The 27,659-nt window shown below is 40.2% G+C and overlaps 1 protein-coding gene across 7 annotated transcripts in view; it reads right to left on the minus strand.

Annotated features, from left to right (window-relative positions):
• shank3 (SH3 and multiple ankyrin repeat domains 3) overlaps window positions 1-22,071 on the minus strand; it is a 199,160-nt gene extending 177,089 nt beyond the window's left edge. For 3 of the 7 annotated variants that reach the window (XM_023955921.1, XM_023955920.1, XM_023955919.1), the window contains exon 1: window positions 21,647-22,065. In XM_023955921.1, coding sequence (XP_023811689.1) covers window positions 21,647-21,931 — 285 coding nt within the window. In that variant the 5' untranslated portion in view covers window positions 21,932-22,065. Of the gene's footprint in view, window positions 1-21,646 lie in introns of all 7 variants that reach the window. The other 4 variants (XR_002873416.1, XM_023955918.1, XM_023955923.1 and 1 more) reach the window with 4 other exon arrangements.
• Between the last annotated feature and the right edge of the window lie 5,588 nt (window positions 22,072-27,659).

Consider the following 27,659-nt stretch of genomic DNA (forward strand, 5'->3'; position numbering starts at 1 on the left):
CAGGGAACAACCGCCCCCCGGGCGACCAAGACCGCCACCCAGGCCAGGGCCAGCAGGACCGCCGCGAGGCCCCCAGAGCCAGAGAGCAGGGAGGCGCAGAGGGAAAGAGAGCGCCGCCCCAGCCCAGCCAGGAAAGCAGCCCCCCGCCGCGCCGGAAGAGCCCAACGCAGGGCCCCACCGGAGAGGGACGCCCACAGCCCCAGACGAGCACCCCACCACCACCCAGGAGTTCCGGGCATCCCCCCGCCCCGACCCCAGGTACGAGCCAGGACCCCCCAAGGGAGACCCGCTCCGCACTCCAGGCAGCCACCCACCCGGCCCACGGTTGGTCCAGGTAGGAGCAAGGCAGGGGCCCGCCGCCCCCGCCCAGGAGGGGGGAACCCCGGGGAAAAAAGGGCGGCCCACAAGGGATGTTATAAATATGGCCCGACCAGGCTCGGCCATGTTGGAAGTTTGGCGGGGCCCAGCGTCCAGGGGCAAGGACCAGGACCCACCCCCCAGGGACACGAACACCCCCGGCTCAGGTGTAATATGAACCCCCCCACCGTGCGGAGAGAGCACCGCCGGGCCCAGGGAGCCGGCACCCAAGGGACACGGCCGCCATCGCCAAGGGGCCCGCACCCCCCACCAGGGAAGGGGTAGGGGACAGATGGACCCAGGTCCCACCTTCCTTGTAAAATGTGTGTGCGTGTATGGGTGTTTGAGAGGGTGTTTGTGTGCATGTGTGTGTGTTTATGTTTGAATGTATATATTGAAGGGGGAGGGGTGTGTGTACTAAGGGGGGTGCAGTTAAAATTGGCGAGTAGGGCACTAAGGGGACATCTCCTGATTACTCACAGTGATGTCCCCTCACCCTCCACACCAAGGGGCCCTAAATGTCTAAGGTGCGGTTAAAATTGGCGGGTAGGGTGCCAGGAGGACATCTGCTGCTTGCTTGCAGTGATGTCCAAGCACCCCCCCTACCAAGGACCCTACATGTCTAAGGTGCAAATAAAACCGAAAGAGGGGGGGCCCACTCCATACGGCAACCATAGGAGGGGGGCCACTCCCAAGTAGCCCCCCCCCCAAGGCGCATCGCAGGCTAGACCCCCCACCCCCTCACCCTAATATGAGGTTATATAAGGAAGGGGGTAAGTTGGGGACAGCTGGTAGACTGTCCCCCGGTGGTCAAACAGCCGTCCCCCAGCCCACCCCCAGCAAAGGGGCCAGGGCCACCCAGCCCAGGGGCCCACCCCCGGAGGCGCCGACACCCCAGGCCCGGCACCACCCACCCCACACAGAGAGAGAGGAGCCAGAAAGCGTCGCCCCCCCCCCCGGAGCAAGCCCATTTGTACTTTTACTAGCACATCTGCTAGCAGGTGTACTCCTCTAAGTAATGCACAGCAGCACAGAAAAAGAACATCATATAAAAATGTCAGAAAAGGCATGATTAAACGTAACATAAACACAACATGTATCAATTTGTATTCACATCGTAGCAGAATTAGAGCCTGACATGTTTCTGTTGTCATATGTTACATCAAAGCATGCAGTCTGTAGTTTTGTCAGGCTGTTCTTCCAAAATATGTTTGCAAGCCAGTTTTAATTTGAAATCTAACAGGTTATTGTGATTCTTCAGTGCATCCAAACCCCCCTAGCATAAAATGAACTCACATCTGAGCGTTTGCAGCTGAACTATTACAACCCCTGAGAGAAAGACGAGGGAAAACGGCATAGATTCAATTAACTCAGATTAATAGGCTACTATCAAGATTCAAACACCTTGAAAGACACAGCATGTATCCTCAACACACACTCTTTCCGCAGAGAAAATGCTGAGACTAGACTTTTCCTAATTATGGACAAAAGGGCTTGATGTATGCTGTCCATTTGGTACGACTAGTTGAGTTTAATTTGTGTTAAGGTGTTGCCGATTAAGCAAGTGCGCACTGCGATGTTTGAGCAGAACTCTTTTACAACAGACGTCGGTTACCAAAAAACAATTATAATGTCTACGTTTTGCACTTCATATGCAGGCAACAAGCCTCTGTTTACAACAACAGCAAGAATTGCTTCGATTCTACTTGAATTTTAGAAAAGTATTATTCTTAAATTTGCGTTGGATGTCTCTCTTTCGACGCACGTCAAATTCGCTGCTCGACAATTGTCCAAAAAATGTTTTCATAAACTTGACGTTCCAGGTGCGTATGGGAAGAGCTACCACCTAAAGTTTTAAGCCTCACCGCTACATGGAATCATTGAATGTAAATCTCATTTACAATGAATGAGAGACACAGATTATGTTCAGAGGTCTGGTTTATTTTTGTTGAAGAGCTCTGCAGAAGCATCAGTAAACACATCTCCATGTCTGGGTTCATGAGATCATTCAGAGACTGTCCTAGAACAGTGAGGTTCACCATCTACTGAAGGGGCTGTGTCTGAGACGGCTGCTTTTAGCGCTACTTCCATCTCTCTGTGACCCAGTTTGATGACTTGTTGTCCCACAATAGTCCGAGGAGGGATATAAGAAAAACAAGAATAAAATTAAACAATCTTTTTATTGTTGTCTCAGTGGAAAAAAAAAATTACAAATCTTAAGAGTAGAACAATTGGATTATCTTCCATGTTGGTTTTTTGAACATGCCAAAACGGAGTCCCTGATTGGTTGATGCGATGTGTCTTCTTTGCCCAAGTTCAGATTTTTGAAGTCTCAACACGCACTAATGCCACAAATCGTACTGCTGCCAGACTGACATGGCAGGCCTAGCGCTCAAACCGCGCCACTGGGCCTCTGATCCGTCTGTACATAGACTTAACATTTAAACTGGACGGCCCGATGCGTTAAGTGTGAACCCAGTTTTGGTCTCCACAAGCACTTGTGTTACAAAAACATTCCAGGTCTGCACACATACAGATATAATCAAAGTTCAAAATAAACAATGTTTGTAAAATAAGTTAAGCATCCCTTAACTTTAAAGTTACGATACCGAGATTAACCGGAAAATGTTCAACAAAGGAGATTTCCTGAGGTTAGTAAAATATTGAAGCAGAGAAAACAGAGAAAAAACAATTATCAGGCAGCAGACAGAAAAAAAAAGAAAAATGTGTTAGTGAGAAGGGGAGCCAAAAAGTTGCAGATGCTCAGAATTGTGAAAATATGCAAATGTTCCCAGAGCAGAAAGTCTAAACAAAAAACAGGCAGTGATCTTAAGTGAGTAGCCATTGGCAACTGTGTCAAATTCTAGATCTGAATGACAGTTTTTTTCTTCATTTTAGACTCTATCAGCAAAATAATATTTCAAACACCTTAGTTTCGGGTCACTCATTGCTAAAACCCCATGGGATAGCCAGCAAGAAAAAGCACAATCACAGATTGAATTAAAAAAAAACTATGACTGAACCATGAAATAAAAGCTTCCAAGCCATATTTCCAGCATTACGAAAAACAAATACAACTTTCAACTGCAAGTTAACAAACCAATGAGCTGTTCTTTTATAGCTCAGAGAATTCAAACTACTGTATTAGTCCAGACCCTAAGGTAAACTTATCCTTTTATTTTTTTTCATAAATTGACAGCCAGCCTTATAATCTACTGTGCCTTATATGTTCTGGTAGTCCTTATAGACTTTAAAGCGATTTTAACTGGTGCAGACCTAAAAAATCTGTCAAGATGTTTTAGTACGACTTTAGTAAACTAAAAAACACACACTAGTAGGGGGATTTATGAAGTATTCCAACTACCATAGTCAGGAGACTCTTGGAGTAATATGTGCACTTTTTGAGCTCAACATAAGAAACTGAAAAAGTATTATTTTGCATTTAATGGTATAACTGGCCAAAGTTGAGACATTGTGAAGGAAAAAAATTTGACCTTTTTTTGCTGCACTTTCTGCTAAGGCTGGTTATTGCAGATAAAAGAGGTGATCGTGACAATACTGCTCGCTAGAAAACGTACAGAACCTCCCATCAACCACTCTGACAATTGGCTGACTTATGACCTCTAAAGCATTCTGGGTAGTGTAGTCACCCCATTATATGACTGTTTTGTTTCATCTTTGTGCCCTCTAATCAAGTGCAGCTTGATTTGTATGAATATAAACCAATTTATTTTTCATGTATGAAAACTGTAGCTTATACTATGGTGTGCCTTCCTGTCCTAGAATACAGTATATTACCAGCTCAGTGGTCTAATGACTGGGAGGTTGTGGGTTCAAATCCAGGTAGAGTCCCACCAAAGACTTTAAAAATGGGACCAGGGGCCTCATTTATAAACGTTGCGTGCGCACAAAAGAAGGCGTACGCCACTCTCTACGCAATAATTGAGATTTATAAAAATCAAACTTGACGGGAAAATGTGCGGTCCTTCACGCAAGCTCTGACCCAGGCGTACGCACAAAAACGGGGGAAATGAGAAACGGCGACGCTGTCGGCAGATGGAAGAAACACGTGAACGTGAAAATGACAATACTGACTATGACTGCCTCTCAGAAATTACATGACGACTTCACAAAGCAAGTCTTACAATTAACAGCCTACACGAACACCCGTTTGATCGATCAGCAGTGAAACACACAAAAAAAATCAAACGAAAATTACAACAGAAATTCAAATGAACACTTATTTGCAAAAAGAAAAGTGAAATATGTTCTGCAATATTGGCATGTTGTTTATCCTCATAAATAATATAGTTAACAGAACAAAATAATGTACAAAACTGAGATTCTCGTCAATGTGTCCGTCTGGCGGAGCAGATAGAGGTGCAATTAGGCAGACAGACGGACGGACGGTTGAATTAATTGTCCACTGGGGAAAGTTGTTTTCATAGTAAAACATTTCTTCATAAGCTGCAGAATTATGGTATTCATGCATATGCCTTTAGTTTGTTTTATTTTTGATAAAACAATGTATGGCGTATGTCTCAACCATTCAGAAAGCAACAAGAAATTACATTTGCGCTGATCAATTTCCCATTTCCACGTCGATTATTACCGACATCTGTAGCTTGTCAGATGCAATTAAATGGATGGAAATAAAATGCTCCATCACAATGCGTAATGACGCACAATGGCTGATCTTGCGCTCTTAGAAGATGTGGCAAATGGAAGAATTCGGAGTGAACGCATCTTTAGACAGCAAGAAGACTTGCTGGCAAACGAGGACGAGTGGCTTATGAGCCGGTTCCGACTTCCTCGAGCCGTCCTGTTGGACCTCTGCGGGCTTTTGGGCCCGGCGTTACAGAGGGGCACTCGGAGGAACCACGCGTGTCACCCGGTCCATCTGGTGCTCCGGTGCCGCCCCCCCCCGTGGCAGAGACACTCTGGCGATGGAGCGCTAGACGTTTTTTATGCCTCGACTTTGATTTTCGACCATTTCTTTTTTATTTCGGCCACAGTCCGAGGTTGTGAGGCTACAGCATTTTCGGCGTCTGCCACCGTTCGCCACTCAAGTGCCTTTTTGGCATTAATAATCCCCACACTGTGCCCTCCAAACAACATTTTTCTCCTCTTTTCCACCTCGCCAACGATAACTTCTACTTCACATTGAGTGAAGTTACGTTTTTTTGATTTCCTCTCTGTGTTTGCCATGATCACGCAAGACATGAATATTATTTGTAGGCGTTTCACGGACTATTTATGGGCAAGTATAGGCGTGTCATGAAGCCGCAAAAGCTGCGCAGCATTTAGAATTGGTTGTGATTTATTAAGGGAAAACTCCGTAGGATGTGCGTGCGCACGGTTTTATAAATCCGAATATTTCTGTGCGTACGCACGTCCTATGTTTCATACATACGCCACTTCTGACGCAAATCCTACGCAAAGTTTTATAAATGAGGCCCCTGATGTCTCCCTGCTTGACCTCCAGCATTAAGGGGTTATATTTGGGAGTTAAACCACCAAATGGTTCCTGACTGCAGCTGGAACTACAGCTCACTGCCCCCTCCTAGGGGATGGGTCAAATGCAAAGAAGACATTTTGCACTCCCAGGTGTGTGACAACTTATGGAACTTTAACTATTTATAGCTTTTATTTTAAATATTAAACTAAAACAATCTAATAATTTAATCAAACAATTTAATTTGGGCGTTTTCTTTGTTGGTTATTTCTGTTTTTTATTCTGTCTGGAATTCTCTTTTGGTATCTTATTAATCAAGCTTAAGGGAGCAATGATCAAAGTGATTTATATGAAAATGCCTTAGCAGCTATCTAGAGCAATAAAAAGGTGCACTATGGAAGAACTGGATAACAAAAAAACAGCAAAAATACACACATTGCAGCCCACAGTTAGCTGTGGTATACAGGTAAACTGAACTTTCTGTCTGCTTCAGCTTCTGACATAATTAAGCCTCTTCTGTTGTTGATTTTTTTTTCAGTTGTTGTTTCAGGATTATTATTTTTTACTTGCTTATTATCAGACAGTTGAAAATCTCTCTGAAAAGCCTCCAACTGGGGATTTCTGCAGAAAGAGTTCAGCTGAGAATTGGTAGAAAATATATTTCACCAATTTTTGCTTCTCATAATTGGCTGCCTTTTTGAATGCAAAATGAAAAATCCGGGGGGAAAGGGTCTACTTAGATTAAAAAAAAAAGCTCTTAATAACCGTGCTCCATTATATAAAAGAAACCTCACATTTGCTCTTTTTTTTAATTGTACCTGGCAGAACACCTACTTCAGCCTTTTAGTTTTGGAGTCCTAAATGTGAAACAGTACTCAGATATTTCCATTACTAAAATTGTTTAAATGTACATATAACTTTGATGACATTTCACATACAAATTAATCCTATCAAGGTTAACTTGGCTTCTTTTTTTGTTTTTGTCACTTCACATTCTTCATAAAGCAACAAGATGACTGTTTTCTTATTTTTTTAAATTTCAGACTGTATTCTTTCTTTTTTGATACTTCAAAAAATTCGGTTTCCTATTTTTGAAGAAGTGACCAATGTGGTTCTGTGTGGGAGAAGACAATCCAAGACAAAATTGCTCTTTTGGTTTTACGCAACCCAACTGGAACTATCAATTTTGTAAAGAATTTTTCTGTTCTAGACCAGTGAGCTGTGCCCACTGCCATTGGCTCAGTTCATTGACAGTGAGAGCATTTCCTCATCTCCAGAAAGAGATCCCCCTTATTTTTTTCAAAACACAAACATTATGAAGTGCTTATTCTTCTGGGTTTTGTAGATGGTAAAAAAAAAAGAATCTGTTGGGATGTCCTTTAGTCATTACCCAGTCATTCAGCATTATCAAACAAAGCAAAATCCATTGTTTTCAAGCCAAGAGAATTAAAATCACTTTTCTTACTTTACCAGGCCCTTTCTTTATTTTGTTGTGTTGTAACTGAGATTACATTTATCTGCAGCAGAAATTGAATGCATCCATTTGAAAAGACGTGGCATGAAATCTCTTTTTAGAGGAAAAACTGGGAGACTTCACCATGGAGGGTGCAGTAATCTTTGTGTCACACAGCGAATCATTTTGTCAGTCACTGAATGAAAGGTCAAATTAATCACATTTTAATTTGAGCCGATGATGAAATAAGATGAAAATCATATGCAGAATAGCTAACAAAATATGCCTTCAACTTACTACTTTAAAGGGACCTCTCACCTCACCACTTCAATCAATTTACATATGGAACATAGCATAAATAGAGCACATTAATCTTGAAGTCAAAGTCAAACTGCCCACTCTTTGGTGTTACATGAACTGTTATTTAAACACAAAAACTTTAAAGATCCACTCCAATGTTTTTGCTGTTTTTTACATGGTCTTGTGGTATTTTTCTCTTGATGGAGGACATGTATAAAATAAATTAAGCTTAAAATTGCATTTCTGAATATCTCTTTATTCAATTTGTCGTGAATCAGAAGCAGCCAAAAATTGTGTTTGTGACTTGGAAAAAAAACTAGGCTCCCATCTCTACTTCATTCTGATGCATCCATTTGCAAACAAGTAGATCCGTGTACGTCTTTGTTTTCCTCATCTAAAGTGGCCTCTGGTTCAAAACTGTACAACTGGATAGCTCCAATATCGCTTGCCATTTTTGTTGCACCAGTAATGTTAAGTTGGGGGAGTGAGGGTCTGTAAGCTAGTAGGAGAGCCTGTAAACAGAGAGCTCTCAGCAACGGGGGGAGGACAGTGAGGTCTATGTCCTAGAAAACAACAGAGTTTATGTTTTTTAGGCTAAAAATGGTATAGTCATAGATAAAATATCACTGGGAATGCTTTTAAAATGGCTCAAAATTGATCGGAGAGAGTCTTTGATAATGCCAATTAATATACTTTCTTAAATATATGATTTTATACAATAAATATCTTACACAAAGCTCTTTAACAATTCCAAAACTCTTCTTGTTAGACTTAGAACAAGAAGAGCAAGGCTGAGCAAAATTCTTTGAATATTTTTGCATGCCGAAAAATCTCCTGGGAGGGTTTGAGTCCTGCTTGCAAAAATTCATTATAGAAGCGCAAAATAAAAAAAAATACCAAAACACTTTGAACAAGGAAGAAACTTGCTTAATGAGGTCCTTTGCAGGGCTGTTGCATTAGACCATTTAGGTTTCAGCTGGGTGTACCTTGCAGTTGGGACATGTGGTTCACTTTATTATTTTTTATCCATAGGAAAAAAAGAAGAAGAGGATTACAAATGAATATATAGCTTGATGAAGCATTTATATAATGGTTCTTCTCATAAGCTACATCTAATGTGTGTGTTTCCTCCATTTTTATAGTTTTTATGACAGCGCTGAGGAAACTAGTGACTGCTTCATAACTACTTCTTGTTACCAGTCAATAAAGCCAGTACCACAGTCAAAGTTTGGGAAAATACGTAAATACTTTCTTTTAAACCCAACTCTGTTTTTTCAGGCGCTGACACCAGAACACAACATTCCATGTGATCTGACTAAACTGGCATTAATCACATAACATGAAACTAAGAATCCAAAACACTATTTCTGTCAGTGAATCGGCAATTCCTGTGGGGCAAACTTTGGTTTAGTCACAGGAAGATGCAAGTTAGAAAAAAGAAAAAAAATGACAGTGGTGCCTGTGGTAATTGGAGCACTCGGGGCAGTAACCCCAAAGCTGGAGGAGTGGCTACAGCAGATCCCTGGAAAGACCTCAGACCTCTCAGTCCAGAAAAGCGCAGTGCCATGAACTGCGCAGGACCCTCAAGCTCCCAGGTTACCACATCCCCGCCTTCCACCAGGAGCTAAGAACATATATAGATAATGTAAAGCCTAATTTCACCATAATGGTGAAAATGTAAATAATCTCATTAGATTAGGCATTAGTTACTTTGTTACCTGGTGGCCAGAAATGTATTTTAAGTCATCTTCTTCATCAATAATAGAAAAAATGAAAAACACAAATACTTGCTACTGTTCTACTATAGACCCATTGTTAACATCACAAAATAAACAATAAAAGAAAAAACACCAGCAGAGTTTCACACAACAATGTGCTTCAAGTTTTAAGTTTACAAGTAACCTATTTTAGGAAACATGCTTTTATAGGAAAAAACATTCATTCATTCATTCATTCATTCATTTTCTTAGCCGTTTTATCCCTTTCGGGGTCACGGGGCTGCCGGAGCCTATCCCGGACACTTGTGGGCGAAGGCAGGGGGGACACCCTGAACAAGTTGCCAGTTTGTTGCAGGGTAGAATGTCCTCACTCACACACCCATTCACTCCCGCACTCACACCTATGGTCAATTTAGAGTTGCCAATTAACCTATGAAGCATGTTTTTGGATGGTGGGAGGAAGCCGGAGACCCCGGAGAGAACCCACGCATACACGGGGAGAACATGCAAACTCCACACAGAAAGGTCCCCCACTGATGTTCTGTTTTTCATGTCCCCCAGCCGGGACTTGAACCGGGGGCCTTCTTGCTGTGAGGCAGGAGCGCTAACCACTGCGCCACCGTGCAGCCCTCTAGGAAAAAAAAAACTTTTTTCAACCTTACTGCACATATGACAAATAACAGATTATAAAATTTATATAATCCCCACAGACACACACCTACACAAACTTTTTTTTTTTTCCATGCTGCATCAATAGACACTGAGCAACGCCAGCAAACACAACAAATCCTGATTAAAGTCCTCTTTTTGATTACTGTTGGCAGGTGGGACCAAATTTGCCAAGAAGATTTAGAGTTAATGTCAGTCACCGCTGAGTTATGAACACTCAGTAGCAAAGACAGCTACACACACACACACACACACAAATATTTGAAAAACAAAATAAAAAATATATGCAAAAAGTCTGGAATATTTGGGAAAAAATTGATCTTAGGTTAACATAAGATTTGAGGGTTTTTTAAACAAATGAAATATCACCATCAAGCCCTGCTGTGACTTCCTGGTATCAAGTACAATTCAAAGACAACATAATTTTATATAAAATTTAACATTCTGTATATTATTACTTACAAATTGAAACTATATATATAGTCCCCCTGACCATTGTGCTTTTCTTACGAAGAGGAAAAGCCTAACTGGAACTTCCTGTTGTCTTTATCTTGAAAAGTAAATACTGAATAAGGTCCTCCCAAGTTTGACAATAGGCACAATCTTCTGTTCATGCTCTTTCCTGACTCTCAAAGAGGTCAGCAGGAGCTGTCATTATAACCTGGACAGCTGGACAGCATTTGGAATTTTAAAAAAGCCTCTAGGCTGACACGAAAACGTTTGGACTGTGATGGCACACTCATGCATACATGGATGGAGGCTTAAAACTTTAGTTAGAACTTTGAAGTTGACATTAAAACCTGTCTTTGCTTTAAAATGACGGTGCCAACTTTCACACTACAGTGCACCTCACAAGCCGTCCACTTTCTGAAGCCCTTTGGTCTCTCCTGACTGGCTGTAGATAAAATATAACAGTGGAATGCTATGTTCTCCCTGAACAAACATAATTAATACAAAGACCAGAGCTCTGACAAAAGGGTCAGTCTGCCTGAGCTGATATTAATATCTCCATATATTCACAGGCTCCTCTCAGACTTGACTCACAGAGATGAAGGAAAATAATGGAGGGCAATAACACAAGGAATGACAAAAGAGACCACATCCTGCAAACCACAAGATTACAACAATAACTTTCATCTTCCTAACACTGATATATACACACACAAAACTGTTTGGAAAAACAGTTCTCACATAAAAGTCATTTGCACAACCTGAAAAACTTCATAATGGCTAAATTGAATCATGTTAGGGCCATAAAAAATATTATTCATTCTCTGTTTCACCATAGGAATGTAAATCAAACTTGCATTCAAAGTTGCAAATAGGAAAAAAATAACAGCTATTCAAAATATTTACATATTAGATAAGCATACTGTGATAAGCAAACTTCAGATTAAAAGGATCCTGAGCTGAAAAACGGACTGCAGACATTTTGAACAGACAGAAAATTTTGTTGTTTTATTTTCACAACCACAAAAAATATCTGACCTAGTTTTTTTTTAAATTTGTCTTGGAGATTACAATTTAAAAAAAATACAATTTATGAATATTTTGTTTATTCCGAGAGGATATAAACATGATATGTCCTTTTTTTTAAAGAGTTATAAAGAGTTACGGAGTCACTGATCCATATGTTTTCTCAGACACTTTGGGTTCCTCCCACAGTCTAAAAACATGTTTCACAAGTTTATGAGTGAGGTGGTGTGGTCTTCTGTCTGTATGTGGCAATAGACTAGCAAACTGTCAAAGGTGTACCCCACATTTGCCCTACAGTATTTCATATAGGCTCCAGCAGCCTCTGTGATTCTATAAAGGAAAGATGGATGGATGGATGGATGGATGGATGGATGGATGGATGGATGGATGGATGGATGGATGGATGGATGGATGGAGCATCCTCAAAAATGTATATACAAATTGAAAATCTTTTAGAAACAAGAATGATGACTTATAAGACCCTTGAAGGGCTTTTTAAGATAGAGATGAAGAAGATCACACACCAGATAGTTATCAAATTGGTTGAGTTGTGGCAGATCTTATTAGATATTTGGTTGTATTTCCATTTCTGCCAGAAATCAATACTACAACAGGAGAAATATTACATTAAATTACTCTTGTGATTTTAGTCTGCATTTAAACAGAGATAAAGTTGTTACAGAATCTAAAAAAAAAATTGCAATTTATTTTATTTTAAAAACATTCATACTAGCAAGGTATGAAAACAGGTTTTCTGAATATGACTGGCATTGTGGCATTGTAAGAGAACTAGAGAAATGCTCAAATTATTGAATACAATATCCACCAATGAGGTCAGCCATGCCTGCTCACTAAGATAAAGGTTTTTTGTCTTTTCATTGTGCAAAGAAACTCTGAAATTGGTCTGGAGGTTAAAAACTGTGTGAGAGGATTCTGAGAGGCTGAGTTTAGCCCCAGGAGTATAATGTCATTAATTTTGGAAACAATGAAAGAAATACATTGTTAAAAGAACCTCATCTGCAAACTGAGTTGACTACAAAGATAGTTCAACTTTGACTTTGACCTTTTTTTTTTCTAAAACAACATGTGTGCTATCTGTCAGGCATGGAAATGTGAGAAAAAAAAGATTATCGTGGCCTGCAGTTTTTATCGCTCTCTGCTTTTGCTTAGTTCGGGCAGGATCTTGTGGCAAAAGGGCATGGGGACCAGGAAGGAAAAGAAATGAGTGCAAAGTGAGATGAAAATAAAAGAAATAGAACCACAGCCCCCTCACTCTGTCTCGCTCACTTTCCCTTGATGGGTGTTGTTACCAGATGGAGGAAAAGAATATGCTAGCCACGTCTTGAGTCCTGCAGCCACTGTGAATGGAGCCGAGAAGCAACAAGAGATAAGAAAAGCTTTCCACAAACAATCATGGATACAACAGGGAATGTAAATGTAACTGGGAAGGTGCTTTGGGCCAGTGTTAAGCCAAACATATACTTGATCCTAATGAAGCTTTTCTGTTGATCACCTTAAACATCTCAATATTCTAGATTTGAAGGCCTCAAATAGGGTTGTGCCGATGGACGATATCATCGTCCATCGTGATGGGTGACTGACATCCCGATGGAGAGACCACCATCGTGATGCCACACCCCCGCCACGTTGCGCGTCGACATCATAAGCCGCGGTTACATGTACAAAATATCTTGATGGGATCAATGGTCGGATTAGTATCCAACCGTGTACATGGGCCCAGAAAAATGTTTTCAGAATATAAAAACGTTCACTAAGGTCACACTTTCCGTCGGAATAAATCATTCGCACACGCGCAGTATTCGCACATGCGCAGTTTGAAAACCGGAAGAGGATACAACTTCCGCCGAGCGGCTTTTTTTCCAAACTTTATTGTATGTAACAATTCAATACAAAACGATAACAGCACCGAGCGGCTATATATATTGACATGTCAGCTCGGTAAAATACGAGATAATCTTCTAAACGTGCTTTTAATAATGTTACGGTTATTATGAAACACCTGTTCGCTCATCATTTGAATTTTAATCCGTGTGGTCAGTGCTTTTTCTGAACGTAGCCAGGATTAGCAGTATGCTAACACGGGCTAACAACATTAGCTTTGGGTGGCGCTGCATCCTGTGAATAACATCAGCCTTTATTTAGTCGGGACACGACTGGAAACACAAATCCACGTGATTGATTGAATGTTTTCTAAGGACTGAGCGACATTTCTGCTTTGAAGCTCAAACCGCTGTGTGTGCTGACGATCCGAACTGTGCTCAGACACACGTTTAGACCCGGTTCTGAGTTTGATAGATCGTACCCCTAGAGCTGCGGGACGGATCGCAGTCTTAAATCTGCCTCACATACCCCCCCCCCCTTCCCATCAAACATAAAGCTGTAAATCCGCCCTCCGCCGGTCCACTTCGCTAGTTAGGTGCGGGAGCGGACCACTTCTTTTCTATTTTGCTTGTTACTTTTTCTGTTAAAGTCACTTCCCTCAGTTTATACTGGATCATCGCAGATTAACCATTAGTTGGGAAATAAAATGAAAAAAGCAAAATAACGAATAGCAGTTATATAAGAGCGAAAAATTAAAAAATACCCCCCCCCCCCCCCCCCCCCCCCCCCCCGGACGATGTCATCGTCCATCCCGATGGTTGACAGCAAACATCGTCAACGGCCAAATTAGGGGACATCGCCCAACCCTAGCCTCAAATATCACAATTTCCACCCCCAACCGAGTCATCAAGGCGTCACTCCACATTTTCTTTTGCAGAAACATGAACTTCCAAAAATTCCTCTTTTAAACCATCTCAATTAAATCTCAATAAGGATTGGGGGGGGGGGGGGTACCTCCACGCTTTGCTGAGGGAAAGAGTCTGCTGTTAATAAGAAATGGATTAAGTCCTCTAAAGCAATACATGGCTCTTTGCACAAAACATCCTCCTGAAGAAAACCATAAACTTTACCTTCACAACTTTTAACCATTCAAAGTCACCATGACTTTCAAAGATCATAAAATTTACCCTATCTCTCATGTTCACCAGCTTAGGCAGCAGGCCGCCGGGATTTGTGCTCCCCACCCAATTGCATCCACCAAGACGTTTTATTGAAACTGGATTCACCATGGATCCTGTGTAGATGAAAGGCTTGCATCAAACCCATCCTCAAAGCCTTTACTGGTACTGAAGCTCTCTTTTCTAGTTGTTTTGCTACAACATTGAACACTCTAAGATCACAAATCTACAAAGCTCAGACTGTGGCCAAATCCAACTTGAGTTTTTGTGTTTAGGTTAAGTTCAGTCAATTTCCTCTGAGTCCAAGACTTTACCTTTATAGCAGTTCTTCCAGAAAGAATTGAACTATACTTTGCACCTCAACTTGAAATAATTCACAGTATGATATGTTTATTAAAAAATAACAAGTCTGTATTTTTCTTTCTTTTTTTTAAGACGTTTTTAATTTTTTATAAGTAGGAAATTTCTCTGTCAGCCATATTTGGACAGTGTTCTTTTCCAAACTACAGATCCTTCACCAATCGAGCCTTGGTAATCAATTGAAGGATTTGTTAAACCTCTTTAGTTTTTCTCTTTCCACGCCATACATTACTTATGTAAAAGAAAAAAAAACTTTTGAACTGTGTCTACTAATTCTGCTAAAATGCCACAAGTATAGCTTTGACACCAAACTAAAATATCGCCTGAAAAGTATATTTGCACCTTTTATCTAAATCTTTATTCTATCCTTAGCTGAAATGCATGGATCCTACTGGAAAATTCACGAGAAATCAATGAGTACCAGTCGTCATCGCATGAAGCTATAGACTTCTATGCTTCATCCCATGTTTGGCACTTTTTCCACCTCTACCCTGTCAGTCCCCCAGATCTAGCTGAACTACCCTCCAAACTTCATGAATATCACATGCTCAGTGCAGTTTTCAATAAAACAAAAGCCCCATCTATCTCCAAACAAAGACCATACAATTGGACCATTGATTTATGTCGTAGAGCCCTCATATTCTAAAGCCACCCCCACCGTCCTACCAAACTTAAGTGAAAATCTATAGAAACTATTCTCTTAACTTGACTCAGTTCTTCCTTTGGCAAGAAAGAATAAAACAAAAGTTCCTACATTAATTAAAAAAAGTCCTGAGAATGTAACTTTTGGAATCAATAAAAATCAATGGACAATAAAAACACTGTCTCTAGTCACAACTTTCAGCTGTAAAAAGCAAGAGTTTATGCCACTGATCGCACTATCAGGAAACCTAAAATGTTCCCCAGATCATTTTATTTTAGCATAAAACTGAATGAAATTCTAACTTGTTTGTACTGTCAAAAACAAAACTACAGCCATTATGTCTATGTGGTGAACACGCCGCTTGAAACATAAAAAAGTTAATCCCACACCTGATCTCAGGAAAGTATTTTGGGATGTCTGCTGGCAAACAAGCACAAGGCAAGCCGTTATTTTTCTGGTCTTGCCCAACTTTTGACACCTCATCAGTAAAGTCAGTGAGATGTAGCAGCCATTACCCTCTTTAAGACTCACATTCAAGGGTAAGCAGATCTTAAAAGAGCATTTCATCAAGCCTTTAGAGGAGATTCCAATTTGCAGACACAAAAGCTAGAGATCCCTGGTCCACTAATTCTTGCAACGATAATCAATAGTTAGTAACACCAGCTAGACACAACAGAGAGTTAATAGTTGGGTTACAGAAAAATGCACACTTATCTTCATTATCTAGCTGTACATGGAGGTGGCAAGTCTACTTAATAAAATAAAAAATGTGTCCTTTTTGCGGTTACATCTGTATGCAAAACCAATATAAATATGTTCAAGTGACAAGAGAGATGAGCACAAGAACCTCACAGCAGTGGACAGAGATTTACAAACTTTTCTATGGGAAGGTTTTTCATCTCTCAAGACTCAACATCATTAGCCTACTTTTACAAAAAAAAAAAACTATCATAGAAAAATATCTTTTGTGAATGGAGAAGCTGGTAGAAAAAAAACTAGAGCAGACTATTTTCCTCTCCTCTGTGTAAAGATGAATGACATCTGTTGCGGGCAACCATTAGCAGCATTGGGAAACTGCCTCTTTTCGCTCCAATCACATGTATACTGTTGTGCTGAAGAAAGATATGAAAAAAAATCACAAATGATATCGCTGATGCAGAAAAACCTGAATCTGTATCTATATAAGTGCAATTTTTAGGATGAATAAAAGGCAGCTATGACCTAACTGTTTTACTTGATTCACATCAAAATACTTTATGAAAGGGAAAGTGAAGACTCAATTGAACTACCGGTATACATACCAAAACCTGTAGTTGATCTTGGATCGCAAAAATCCTCAAAAAGAAAAAACAATATAATACCAAAAAATTTAGGTAAATGCTGAAAGTCAACACTACAATAATCCATCCATCCATCCATCTTCATAACCCTCTGAATCCCTTTCGGTGTCACTGGGCCGCTGCAGCCTACCTAGTTAGTGTTAAACAAGGCAAGGTACATCCTAAAAAGTTGTAGGGCCACACACTCTAACACAATTCCACATGCACACATAAGGGCAATTTAGAAATACCAATTACCCTAGCAAGAGGCATGGTTTTGGACTGTGGAAAGAAGCCGGAGAAAGCCCACGTATGCGTAAGGAGAACACACAAACTCCATACAGAACAGTCCCAGGCAGGATTCAAGCGGCTCAGTGTGAGCCCACATTGCAATATTTTACCCATAATTCCATGCTATTATTCAGCCCAACCAACACATTAACTGAACTCCAGTCTTGATGCTGATCTAATCTTGGACCACTCTCTCCAAAAACAAAAAAATATTGCCAATACAGTGTACATAAAGTAATTTATGGTACATGGCACATTCCTTTTAAAAAGTACTATGACATATAATTTATACACATAGCTAAAATTATTAAAACTATTCTTCAAAAGTTAAGTCCCAATATATTTAGATATTATGCTTTCTTTGTGGCTGTGAGCCATCTTTATATTGAATATGAAGGCCCATCATAACTCAGAGTCCTCACACTTTCTTTGACAGATCTTTTTTTCTTGGGTGCATGTATTTTAAGGACAACATCTTACAAACATAAACAGCAAACATGTCTGCTACTGCAGAAAGCATTTATTTGTCATTAAGTCACACTCAAAACGAGACTACAATATCTAAAAAAAAAAAAATAATAATAATGAAAAGGAGAGGCCAGATATGAAGGAAAAGAATAGTTAGCCATGTTCATGCTGGCTTCACAGCACACCTGTTACAAAAGGTAAAGAACAGCATAGTTTAATCAGTTCAATATTCTTCATTATCTATAAACACAGAAGGCAAAATGTAAACCTACTTCAGTCAGACTTTTCTCAAGTCAATCTCTTTTCCACTCAGTGTACACACGTCCCTTTTGACTACTCCATAAAAGATTCAAGCTGTCAGATTCCAGGCATCTGTCATCTGTCTCACTGTTTATCTGTCAGACTTTCAGCCTGTCGCTCTGTTTGTCCTTTCATCACCACTTCACCTGTTCGTTGTCCAACTTTGGGGAGAAAAAAAATGCGATTCCTTTCAAGGGAAGCTAATGATCTGGTGAGCATCTCTACATTATGTAAGAACATTAAGGTAAGTCCCCCGGCAATAGGATTAGGACATGTGCATGTGTGCATGTCAGTGTGTGAACATGTGCATGCGAGCAGAGTATGGCCGAGTGTGCTTCTGTGCAATTGTGTATGCATTTGTTAAGAGCTTGGCTGAAAAACAATGTTGTACACAGACAACTATTCTGCAGTACCTTCAGGGAATTCTCTGCCTTCTTTTCAACTGCATTTCCTTTTATTCCCTGTCTTTATTCCCAACATTTAGAGCTGGAGTCTTACGAAGATATAACAGTAATTCAGCCACCAACAAGGAAGTAACCAACAATGCAAAACACACAGGCAGACTCTTTCTTAACTTAAAATGACAGAATAAAATCCAATTCAACTAGACCTCAGACTAACTCCAGGACATTGCCAACAGTCACATGAAGTCAGAAGCTAAAGGTTATTGGACACGTCTCACACAGGAATATGAACATGATGCAAGGATTTCAACGTTTTTCTCCATGAAATGGGATGACATGGTAAACAACCAAGTAGCAATGCAAGTGGACAAAGAAGACCAGTTCACGATCATCCACATCCTGTGTAAGTGCTCCAACCTGTTCCGCATTTTAGCCTGTAACTCTCCAAGAGCACTTCTCTGTTCACTTTTCAGCATATCCATTTAAGGGTTGTCACTGCAAATCAGCTTTCACTGATTCGCACAGGTGCTTTGGCAGACATTTTTACACCAGAAGCCCTTCCTAACACAACCCTGTCCTTTCTCTGGGCTGGGGACGGGCACAAGGAGACCCAGACTTGGGCCCCCGTGAGGCTACATAGTTAGGTTGTAGTGTGAAGGGTCTTGCCCAAGGACCCATTCTGGATGAAGCTTAACACGCCCCTGGGAAACTGGGGTTTCCCATGGAAACCAAGTAACTGAGCCATCCAGCCAGTGGCTTTCCAAGAATACCAAACCAGGAAAACTTCAGTCTGTGTATGGAGGGATTTGTGCCAGTAGTCCAAGAGCAACACTCACTGTTTTGAGCATAAAACATTGAAAATATAGTGTGCTCAAAAAGTTACTTTGTACTTGAAACAAAAAAAATATGTGCAATCAAAACAATTTTCCCTCGAGAAAAATTCTGGATCTCCTACGCTTAAAACAGAGCGGGGCATCGTATTACAAATGTGCCACAAAAGCCAGCCAATCACAGACATGGACATAAAGGTTGATGCTGATTAGTCCGAAATTCTTCCAAGCAGCTCGTAGACTGGATCAGGTTTGTGCTGGATTGGAAGAATTTGTGACTAATTAATATGAGGTAAGAAATCTGTCAATAAGAAACATATTCATACAGAAAAAGTTGTGTATTTATGTGTGCACACCTATGAAGAAAAAATATAAATAGAACATTATGATTTACATTTTAGATGTCTGTTGAGACTTAAATTTGTCTTTGTTTTGAATACAACTTTTTTTGTCTTGTCTTGAATACTGTCAACTGTTAATGCTTTTTGAAATGTATTTATTAAAGTAAAATAAAATAGAACTTTTTAGAATGCTATTGATCCCATAGTGGGGAAATCCTCTTGTTACTTTAAAGCTATTTTGAAGACGAATAAAACAGATAACAATACAGTGATCTCCACATTTTGTCTGTTCCGGGCGTTAACACCTGATAGTGTAAACAATGCACCAGTGGATAGTTTCAGACCCAGAAGTGGTGGAAAACAGTCCAGAAAGCGGTAGCAGACATGCCACTCAACTATTTAGTTGTAAATAAAAAAAAAACATGTCTTTCAAAATTGGTTGATATTAAGATGATACCAAAACAAAAACAGCTAAGGAATCTCGGAGCTAAAGTAAGCTAACTGGCAGCCGACTGTTGTTGCAGTGAACAGGATCAAATTTAATGAATAAACAAACGTCAGTAGAATCAAAATACACCACTTTCCTTTTTTTTCATTTTTAGCTATTGTTACGGTCAGCCACCAGTTAGCCTACTTTACCTCTGAGTAGCTTTCTGATTTTGCCCACTTTTTATTTTGTTTCATCATTCTCTTATTATTATCTCTTTTATTGATGAACATTGACTTTTTTACACCTATTATGAGTGATGTCTGCTGCTCTTTTTTTCCCACCACTTCCGGGTCTAGTGCAATATTTATTCGATCAGCTGTTGTCGCCTGACAACAAAAAATGTGGCAGGACATCGCTGTTATAGCCTGTTTTTTTTTGTATTCAACAGAGCTATGGTATCAGGATAATTTCCCTTCCAGGCCATCAATAAAAAGTTTAATTCTGTTTTAGTTTAATAAATGAGTCTAAGTGTGCATGCACACTCAGTAGACTCGATGTTTGGAGACTTGATGCACACACCTGTGACCCTACTAACAAGGGAAATTTTCTATTCAAGACAAGCAAAAGTCATATTCAAAACAGACATGTCAAACATGAAACTAAATGTTGTATTTATATTTTTTATATTACGTCGTGCACAAAGTATTAATTTGTGCACAATTTCGTTTTTAAGCCTGCGTTTCTTATTGACAGTTATCTTACCCCATAAATGAGCATTAATATTCATGTCTGTGATTGGCTCTGGCTTTTGTACATCTGCTCTGTTTCCAGTGCTGAAGAGAGAATTTCTCTCCCAAATTGTTTTGTTGCACATATTTTTAGGTTTCAGGAGTAAAATTGTTTTGTTTGCACATATTTTTAGGTTTCAGGAGTAAAATTGTTTTGTTTGCACATATTTTTAGGTTTCAGGAGTAAAATTGTTTTGTCTGTACATATCTTTGAGTTTCCAGGGCAAAAACATTTTTTTTTTGAGCACACAACATTTTGAAAGTTTTACGCTCAATACGGTGAGTAATCTGCTTGGAATAATGACACAAAAAAAATCACTCCATATTCTGTGCCACAGACTTTAGATTTTCCAGACTTGTCGAGACAGAAAACAAACACTTCAGACTAAATTCACACAAATTATGAACAGCTAATTTAAATTCAGTATGTGAGGACATTTGCTCTGACTCATTACACCTTCTGCTGCAGTGAACAACTGTCAAAATGCTGTTGGTCACAGTGAATTTGCTTAGAGATGGTAGCCACAAACTGAAGTGATAAATGGAGAAAGTATTCGGACTTTTTTTTTTTTCCTTTGTGAATGCCACACTCTCCATTCTCAGACTGCATCTTCTAAGGGATGGAGGGGGCTGGAGAGACTGTAGGTTCGGGCCAACACGGGGATTAGAAGACATGTTTCAGGTAAAGTTTCACAGTCGTGATTCTTTCCTCCTGTGGATTAGCTGCCTTTATCCGCCATGCGTGCTCTCCCCCTCTCCGCTTCTCACAGTTGTCAAAGTCAGCTGAGGACTAGTTAATGAAGAGGCAGCTTTATTAGGGGTGGAAGGGGGCGTTGACCCCCCCCCCCCCCCCTCCAAAATATCAGCAAGCACGTACAACTGCCAAGTCTACGTTAGAAAAAGCAACAAAATAAAAAAAAAGATGTTTTAAGCAGTGAGTTGAGGTTGGAAGCCCCCTGTCAGGGTGGAAAGAGGAAGGCGGGCTCTTTTCTGTCAGCGGTTGACACGAGCCGCACTGACTTACCGTCTGTTGCAGGTCTGGGATTCCGATGCGGATGACCACCGTGTTGCCCGTCGGCTCCTCCATGGGTGCCCGCGCGCTGGAGCCTCGCTCTGCACCGGGACGGAAAGCCAGAACGCCGCTGTCCTCCTCTTCCCGGGAGCTGCCGCTGTCGGTGCTGCCCCACTGGCTGCCGTTGGCTGCGTGCGTGTGCGGGCTCGTGAGTGTGTGTGCGTGTGTGCGCGGCTGCTGGTCCTGCCGCGCAGAGCTGGCTGGCTCATGTTTGCCGGCTGCCGGACGCAGAGGCATGCTCCGTGTTTGGGGCTCAGGCTGTCTCTCTCTCTTTCTTTCTCTCTCTCTCTTCTCTCCCCAGCTCTACTTGCACGCACGCACGCGCGCACACTTGCCTCGCGCTCACTTTACACACGCTGACCGTTTGCAGCATACATCACTCGCCTGGGAGAGAAAAAAAGAGGGTGGGGGACAAAGACAGGGGGAAGGCAAAGGGAAGGAGCACAAATGGAGGGTTAAAAATACACATAAGTGCAAAAAAAGTTGTGATTTTTTTAAATGCAGATAAATATATGAAGACTCTCTCATCTTAAGCTAAAAATCACTCATAATTGAACCAGAAATTCTACACATAAATCCAAAAATTGATTTAAACATATCAAAATCGCACATAAATCAAAATAACATGGCTGAACTGCATTGATGGCAGCTCCAATGCTTATACACCATTTGATGCTGCAACATTCCTAATGTAATGCTGTTGCTGTCACACACTGTTGCTCTTACTGTAGTATATTATCATGGTGGGGATATTAGGACACCACAAGCATGTTTGAGTTAGAACTGGGGGGGGGGGTTGTTTGTTCAATCAATGCAGTGCAGTTTGGCCTTCATGCTTCGTGTATCTGTGGGTGGCGTCACTGATCAAAAGCTTCTCTGGCAAACAGTGACACGCAAGCACGACAAACTGCTATATAAATGCAGCTGAAAATGTTCAAGGGAGTCTTTTTTTTTCTGAGGGTCATTCTCAGGGGGTCAGGGGCCATGTGAAATCCTGAAACTATGGTAGAACAAAAACCCTTTTATTTAAGAAATCCTTCCCAGGAATCAGACATTAACTAAATGTGTCATTTAACAACTAAACTTGTTGGTTCATGGGAAAATAATATTTGCACAAAGCTACAATTTGTGTGGTCACCTTAGTAAATATTGTGTATGTCTCTATGTGACTAACGAGCATGTAATGGATGGTTTGAACAGGAAGTATGAGTGCATTTCAATCATTATAGTCTTTTTCTTGGGTAAAACTCTATCAACTCCATTGCATTTTAGATTTTTAGATCTTTGACCACAAATGAATCTTAATTTTGTAATTAAAAGTGCATGGAAGTTCCAGAGACACATTGTGTTGCGTAGTTCAGCCCCTTGAAGACCTCATAAACAGAGTTTTAAACAGTAATAACACTTTTCACTGTTTTTCAAATTGTTTTGAACAAATTTATTAATACGATAAGATAGGATAAGAGAAGATAAAGATACTTTATTGATCCCAGCTTGGGAAATCCAGTGGTTGCAGCGTCGGCGTTAGGCTCAAGATACAAACATACACACAATAGACGACAACCGAGAACCAGAACAATCAATCAGAAAGAAACATCAGTGGAAAAGAACAGTTGTATTGCGTGCCACATCAGGAGAGAAAAAGAGACAGACCATAAATGACTTTATCTATTGCACATGGATGACAAGTTATAGAGTCCAATGGAGTGAGGTATGAAAGATCTCCTGAAACGGTTTGTGTGACAGCGAAGCTGCCTTAGCCTGTTGGAGAAGGAGCTCCACTGACCATCCATTACAGGATGGAGAGGGTGCTCAGGATTATCCATGATGGATACCAGCTTATTTAAAGTCCTCCTCTCCATCACAGATTCAAATGTGTCCATTTTACAACCAATTACAGAGCCAGCTCTTCGGATCAGTTTGTTCAGTCTATTACTGTCCCTAGCAGATATGCTGTCCCCCCCAGTAGACCAACGAGAAGAACAGAGTGCTGGCCACAACAGACTGGTGAAAAATCTCAAGCATCTTGCTGCACACGTTGAAGGACCTTAGTCTCCTCAGGAAGTGGAGTCCGCTGCTGGCCTTCTTATACACAGCCGTGCTATTGCTCTTCCAGCTCAGTCTGTTGTCTTGTATTACAAGTCATAAGTTGTACTAAAAAACGGAATCACATTTTGAAATGTTTACAGGTGTTTCTAAGCATTACAGACTTTTTCCTTTGTTATCCTCATCCAGGCATTCTTATCATGCCCAAAAGTACTTAAAGTACAGGTTGCCTCCTTGTTCTTGAGCTCCATAATTGTATAAAATTCCTAAGATTCCTTGAACACCATACATTGTAGAGAGACATTGGGGTCACGGGGCTGCCGGAACCTATCCCGGTCACTTGCGGGCAAAGGCTGGGGACACCCTGGACAGGCCGCCAGTCTGTCGCAGGGCGTCTTCTAAATTTATTGAGAAAATAGAAATTATCACATTACTTGTCTTCAAGTGTTAATACCTGTAGCAAATTGACAAAATTGCTTGAAGAATTTTTTTTGTTGTTATTCTGACATCTAAAAATCCACCTCTGCAACTTTTTTACTAGCCAGTCTAAAAATATGGTGTAACAGAAGTCAATGTTGTTTCTTGTTGGCAGACACATGCATGAAAAAAAATGTATGAACAAGAGACTCAAAGAGTTTAGGTGTGTTACTCAGATGATGGACAGTAAGTTAAGATGTAAAAAGTAGAAGAAAAAGTTTCCAACATACATTTTCACTGGAATAACAATGTTTTTACTATATTTCTTCACAATAGTGAAGACATTTTAGAAAATTAAATATTTAAAAATAATAGAATATTTCCTCATGAAAATTGTTGGAGCAGTGCTCCAAAGGTGTAAGCCTTTTTGGTTCAGCTTTTGCTGAACAGATGGACCAATCCTCAGCAAAGACACTTATGTTGACATATATAAAATATAACAGCTAGGAAAAAAACATATTAAAAAGAAGAATTACTATTGTTACATATTTATCCTTTTCAAATAATATATTTTTTCTAGTGTAATAAGTTGCTAATATTAAAATGTTGTGTTACGCTGCCCCTCCAGTCTGATCAAAATGGATCATCATGATCATAAATACTAAATAGGGCATGCCCTATTCAACAAAATAGCTCTGCATGAAAATTTTTAAATGGGTATAAATTACCACAAACACCCTCAATAAATATTCATTTGCATATTTCATCATTAATAATATAAAATACTTGTATTACGCATTTGTTACAAAGTTCAATTTGTTCCAAACTTCAGCTTTGAGAATATGGCACAAGACCTTTAAAGGTTCGCCAATAAGCAATAATGATTCCCCTAGATGCACCAGAATGGCAAGGCTGGGATTTCATTGCACTTGCATCATGCAATAATAAACACTGTGGGGAAATAGCACTAGAGATGTCTACATGCTCAAGAAAAGTTCTCTGTTTTAATTTTGGAATGAAAGGAAGGATTTGGAAAGTAATGTGGTCATGTTTTTTTTAGTTTTCCTTAAGGTTTTTCTGGCATGAACCTCTTTAAATTACACGTTTAAATGTAAACGGTGTATCAACAAATTTCTCAGAAAAATGGTCAAAAAGGCATTTCAACTAAAATAACTAGTAAATGTAATTTTACTTTTTTACATGAACACGATCGTAAAAGGTCATTTTCTGCAAAACAAGCCTCAAAGCCCTGGCAGAATCATGTGTATCTCTAAGTGCATGTTACTAGAAGATAAACAAGAGGAACGCCAAAAAGAAAAAATACTTAATAATCAATTTCTCACAGCGTATTGTGTAATGTAAAAGAGTATTTTGCTGTTCTGGCTCTTAGCAATAAGCCCACATTGATCAGAATGTGAGAGCCACATGCATTGCAGATAAAGACGAATGAATCCTATAACCATTAGCATCATTTGTGATACACAGATTTCTGAGACCCCTATCTCATTAGGATTATCAAAAGTTCCTGAAAAACCTATTGCTTACCAAATTACCCATTGCTTTATAACTGATAATATCCATACCTTGTGAAAAAAATATTGAACTTTTTTTTGTGGATGTCATTAAAGTCTATAAAAAGCCTCTTGATTCCAAAACTTCTTAAAGACCCACTTCAATAAAAAAATAGTGTTTTTGGTGTTTTTACCTTGTTTTTGTGAAATTTTTTCCCATGATGGAGGACATGTATAAATAAAATGAAGCGTAAAATTGCATTTCTGAGTATTTCTTTCTTTAAACCATTATGAATCAGAGGCAGATGAAAAAATGCTGTTGGAAAAAGCTTGTAGCAGTGACATAGTACAGTCAGCGGGCCACAAGCTCCCTGCTCTCCGTCATTCTGATGCATTCAATTCAGACAAATAGATCCATTTACGTCTGAGATCAAAACCGTACGGCTGGATATCTACAATATGACTAGCAATTTTTCTAGCACCAGTAATGTTATGTTGGGGTTGTGAGGGGCTGTGAGCTAGCAGGAGAGCATGTAACCAGACGGATGATGGGAAATGGAAGCGGGATTACTCTGCGCCAACAGTTCAATAACAACTCAGGTGAATTTCAAGTGAACTCCCGTTGCTCTGCAGAAACCGATTTTTACCAAAAAATGGCATATTTATGATTAAAAGTCCACTGGGTACAAATTTTAAAATAGATAAAAAGATGCTCGTAATGGGACTTTAAGAGGAAAATAAAAGGTTGAAGTGTTTAGTTGCAACTGAGATGCCTCAAAAACACCTGGAAACTTAAAACTGTGGTCCAACAATTCCTGTTTTTCCAACATCAAGAGAGTGCACAAGAATTCTAAGGAGAGGACCGCTAATACTTCAGCCAAAGAAACGAAAGCCTCCTCTGGGCTCCGAACTCATTTACCCCACCCCCTTTCACAGCAATCTTTTGCACTCGAGTCCAGTGAAAACAAAGTGAATAATTCATGACCACACAGAGCAGTGTTAGCATGGATCCAGTACAACATGTATGTATCTGAAAGATCTGCAAGACTTGAGAAGACACCGGCGTGGACTTTTAAGCAATGACATTAACAATGTCTTCTGAAATCCTCAGCAGGCCACGAGCCAGCCTTATACCTGCAATCTTCTTAAGAATCCACACACACACACACACAAAGAGGAGGCGGTATAGAGGAAAGGAAAAAAAGGTGAGCAGTTGCAGACAGAGCATGAGTTAGAGAGGATGTGGCTGAAGCAGTCAGTGAGCTGACACAAAATAAAAAAGGATGGAGGAAGGGCACAAGCAAGAGAGGGAGAAACACCAGAAAGGGGAGGATAGAAGGAAACACAAGAAGGTGGGAGAGAAGGAGGAGATTACATACAGTCAGCATTGACAATCTCGCTGCATCGTCCACGGCCTGGAGTAAATGTGATAACTGTTCACAGGGCCCATCAGAGTCGACTTCACGCTCCTCTACACCTGGTAAAGCAAATGTCATGGCCACTCACAAACTGAAATCACCCAGGGCCAGGTTTACCCACACACCCTCAGAGACACAAACACTTCATCTTTCTGAAATATCAACATGTTTGCTTCGCTTTTATTAATCCAGTTTATGTTTTTACCTCTGAACTTCACTCTTGAATGAAAACTATTGACCGATGACCTGAGAGCCATCAAACAGAAAACAGGAGCTTTAAGGTTTTTTTTTCAAAGAAAAACATATTTCAGAGAGGATAAAATTAGAATACTAGTCTGTTTTCTTCTACCCACTCCTTTTTTGAACACTTAATTATTTTGTTTGTTTTTTATGTCTTCTTCTTCTTCTTTCTCTTTCGGCGCTTCCCATCAGGGGTCGCCACAGCGAAACAACCCCTCTTTTGAGGATGAGTTGCATGGTTAACTTGGCAATGTTTTATGCCGGATGCCCTTCCTGATGCAACCCTCTCAATTTATCTGGGCTTGGGACTAGCACAAAAGCAGAGAAGGGAAG

This window comes from Oryzias latipes, chromosome 6 (genome assembly GCF_002234675.1).
Source record: "Oryzias latipes chromosome 6, ASM223467v1".
Lineage (NCBI taxonomy): Eukaryota > Metazoa > Chordata > Actinopteri > Beloniformes > Adrianichthyidae > Oryzias > Oryzias latipes.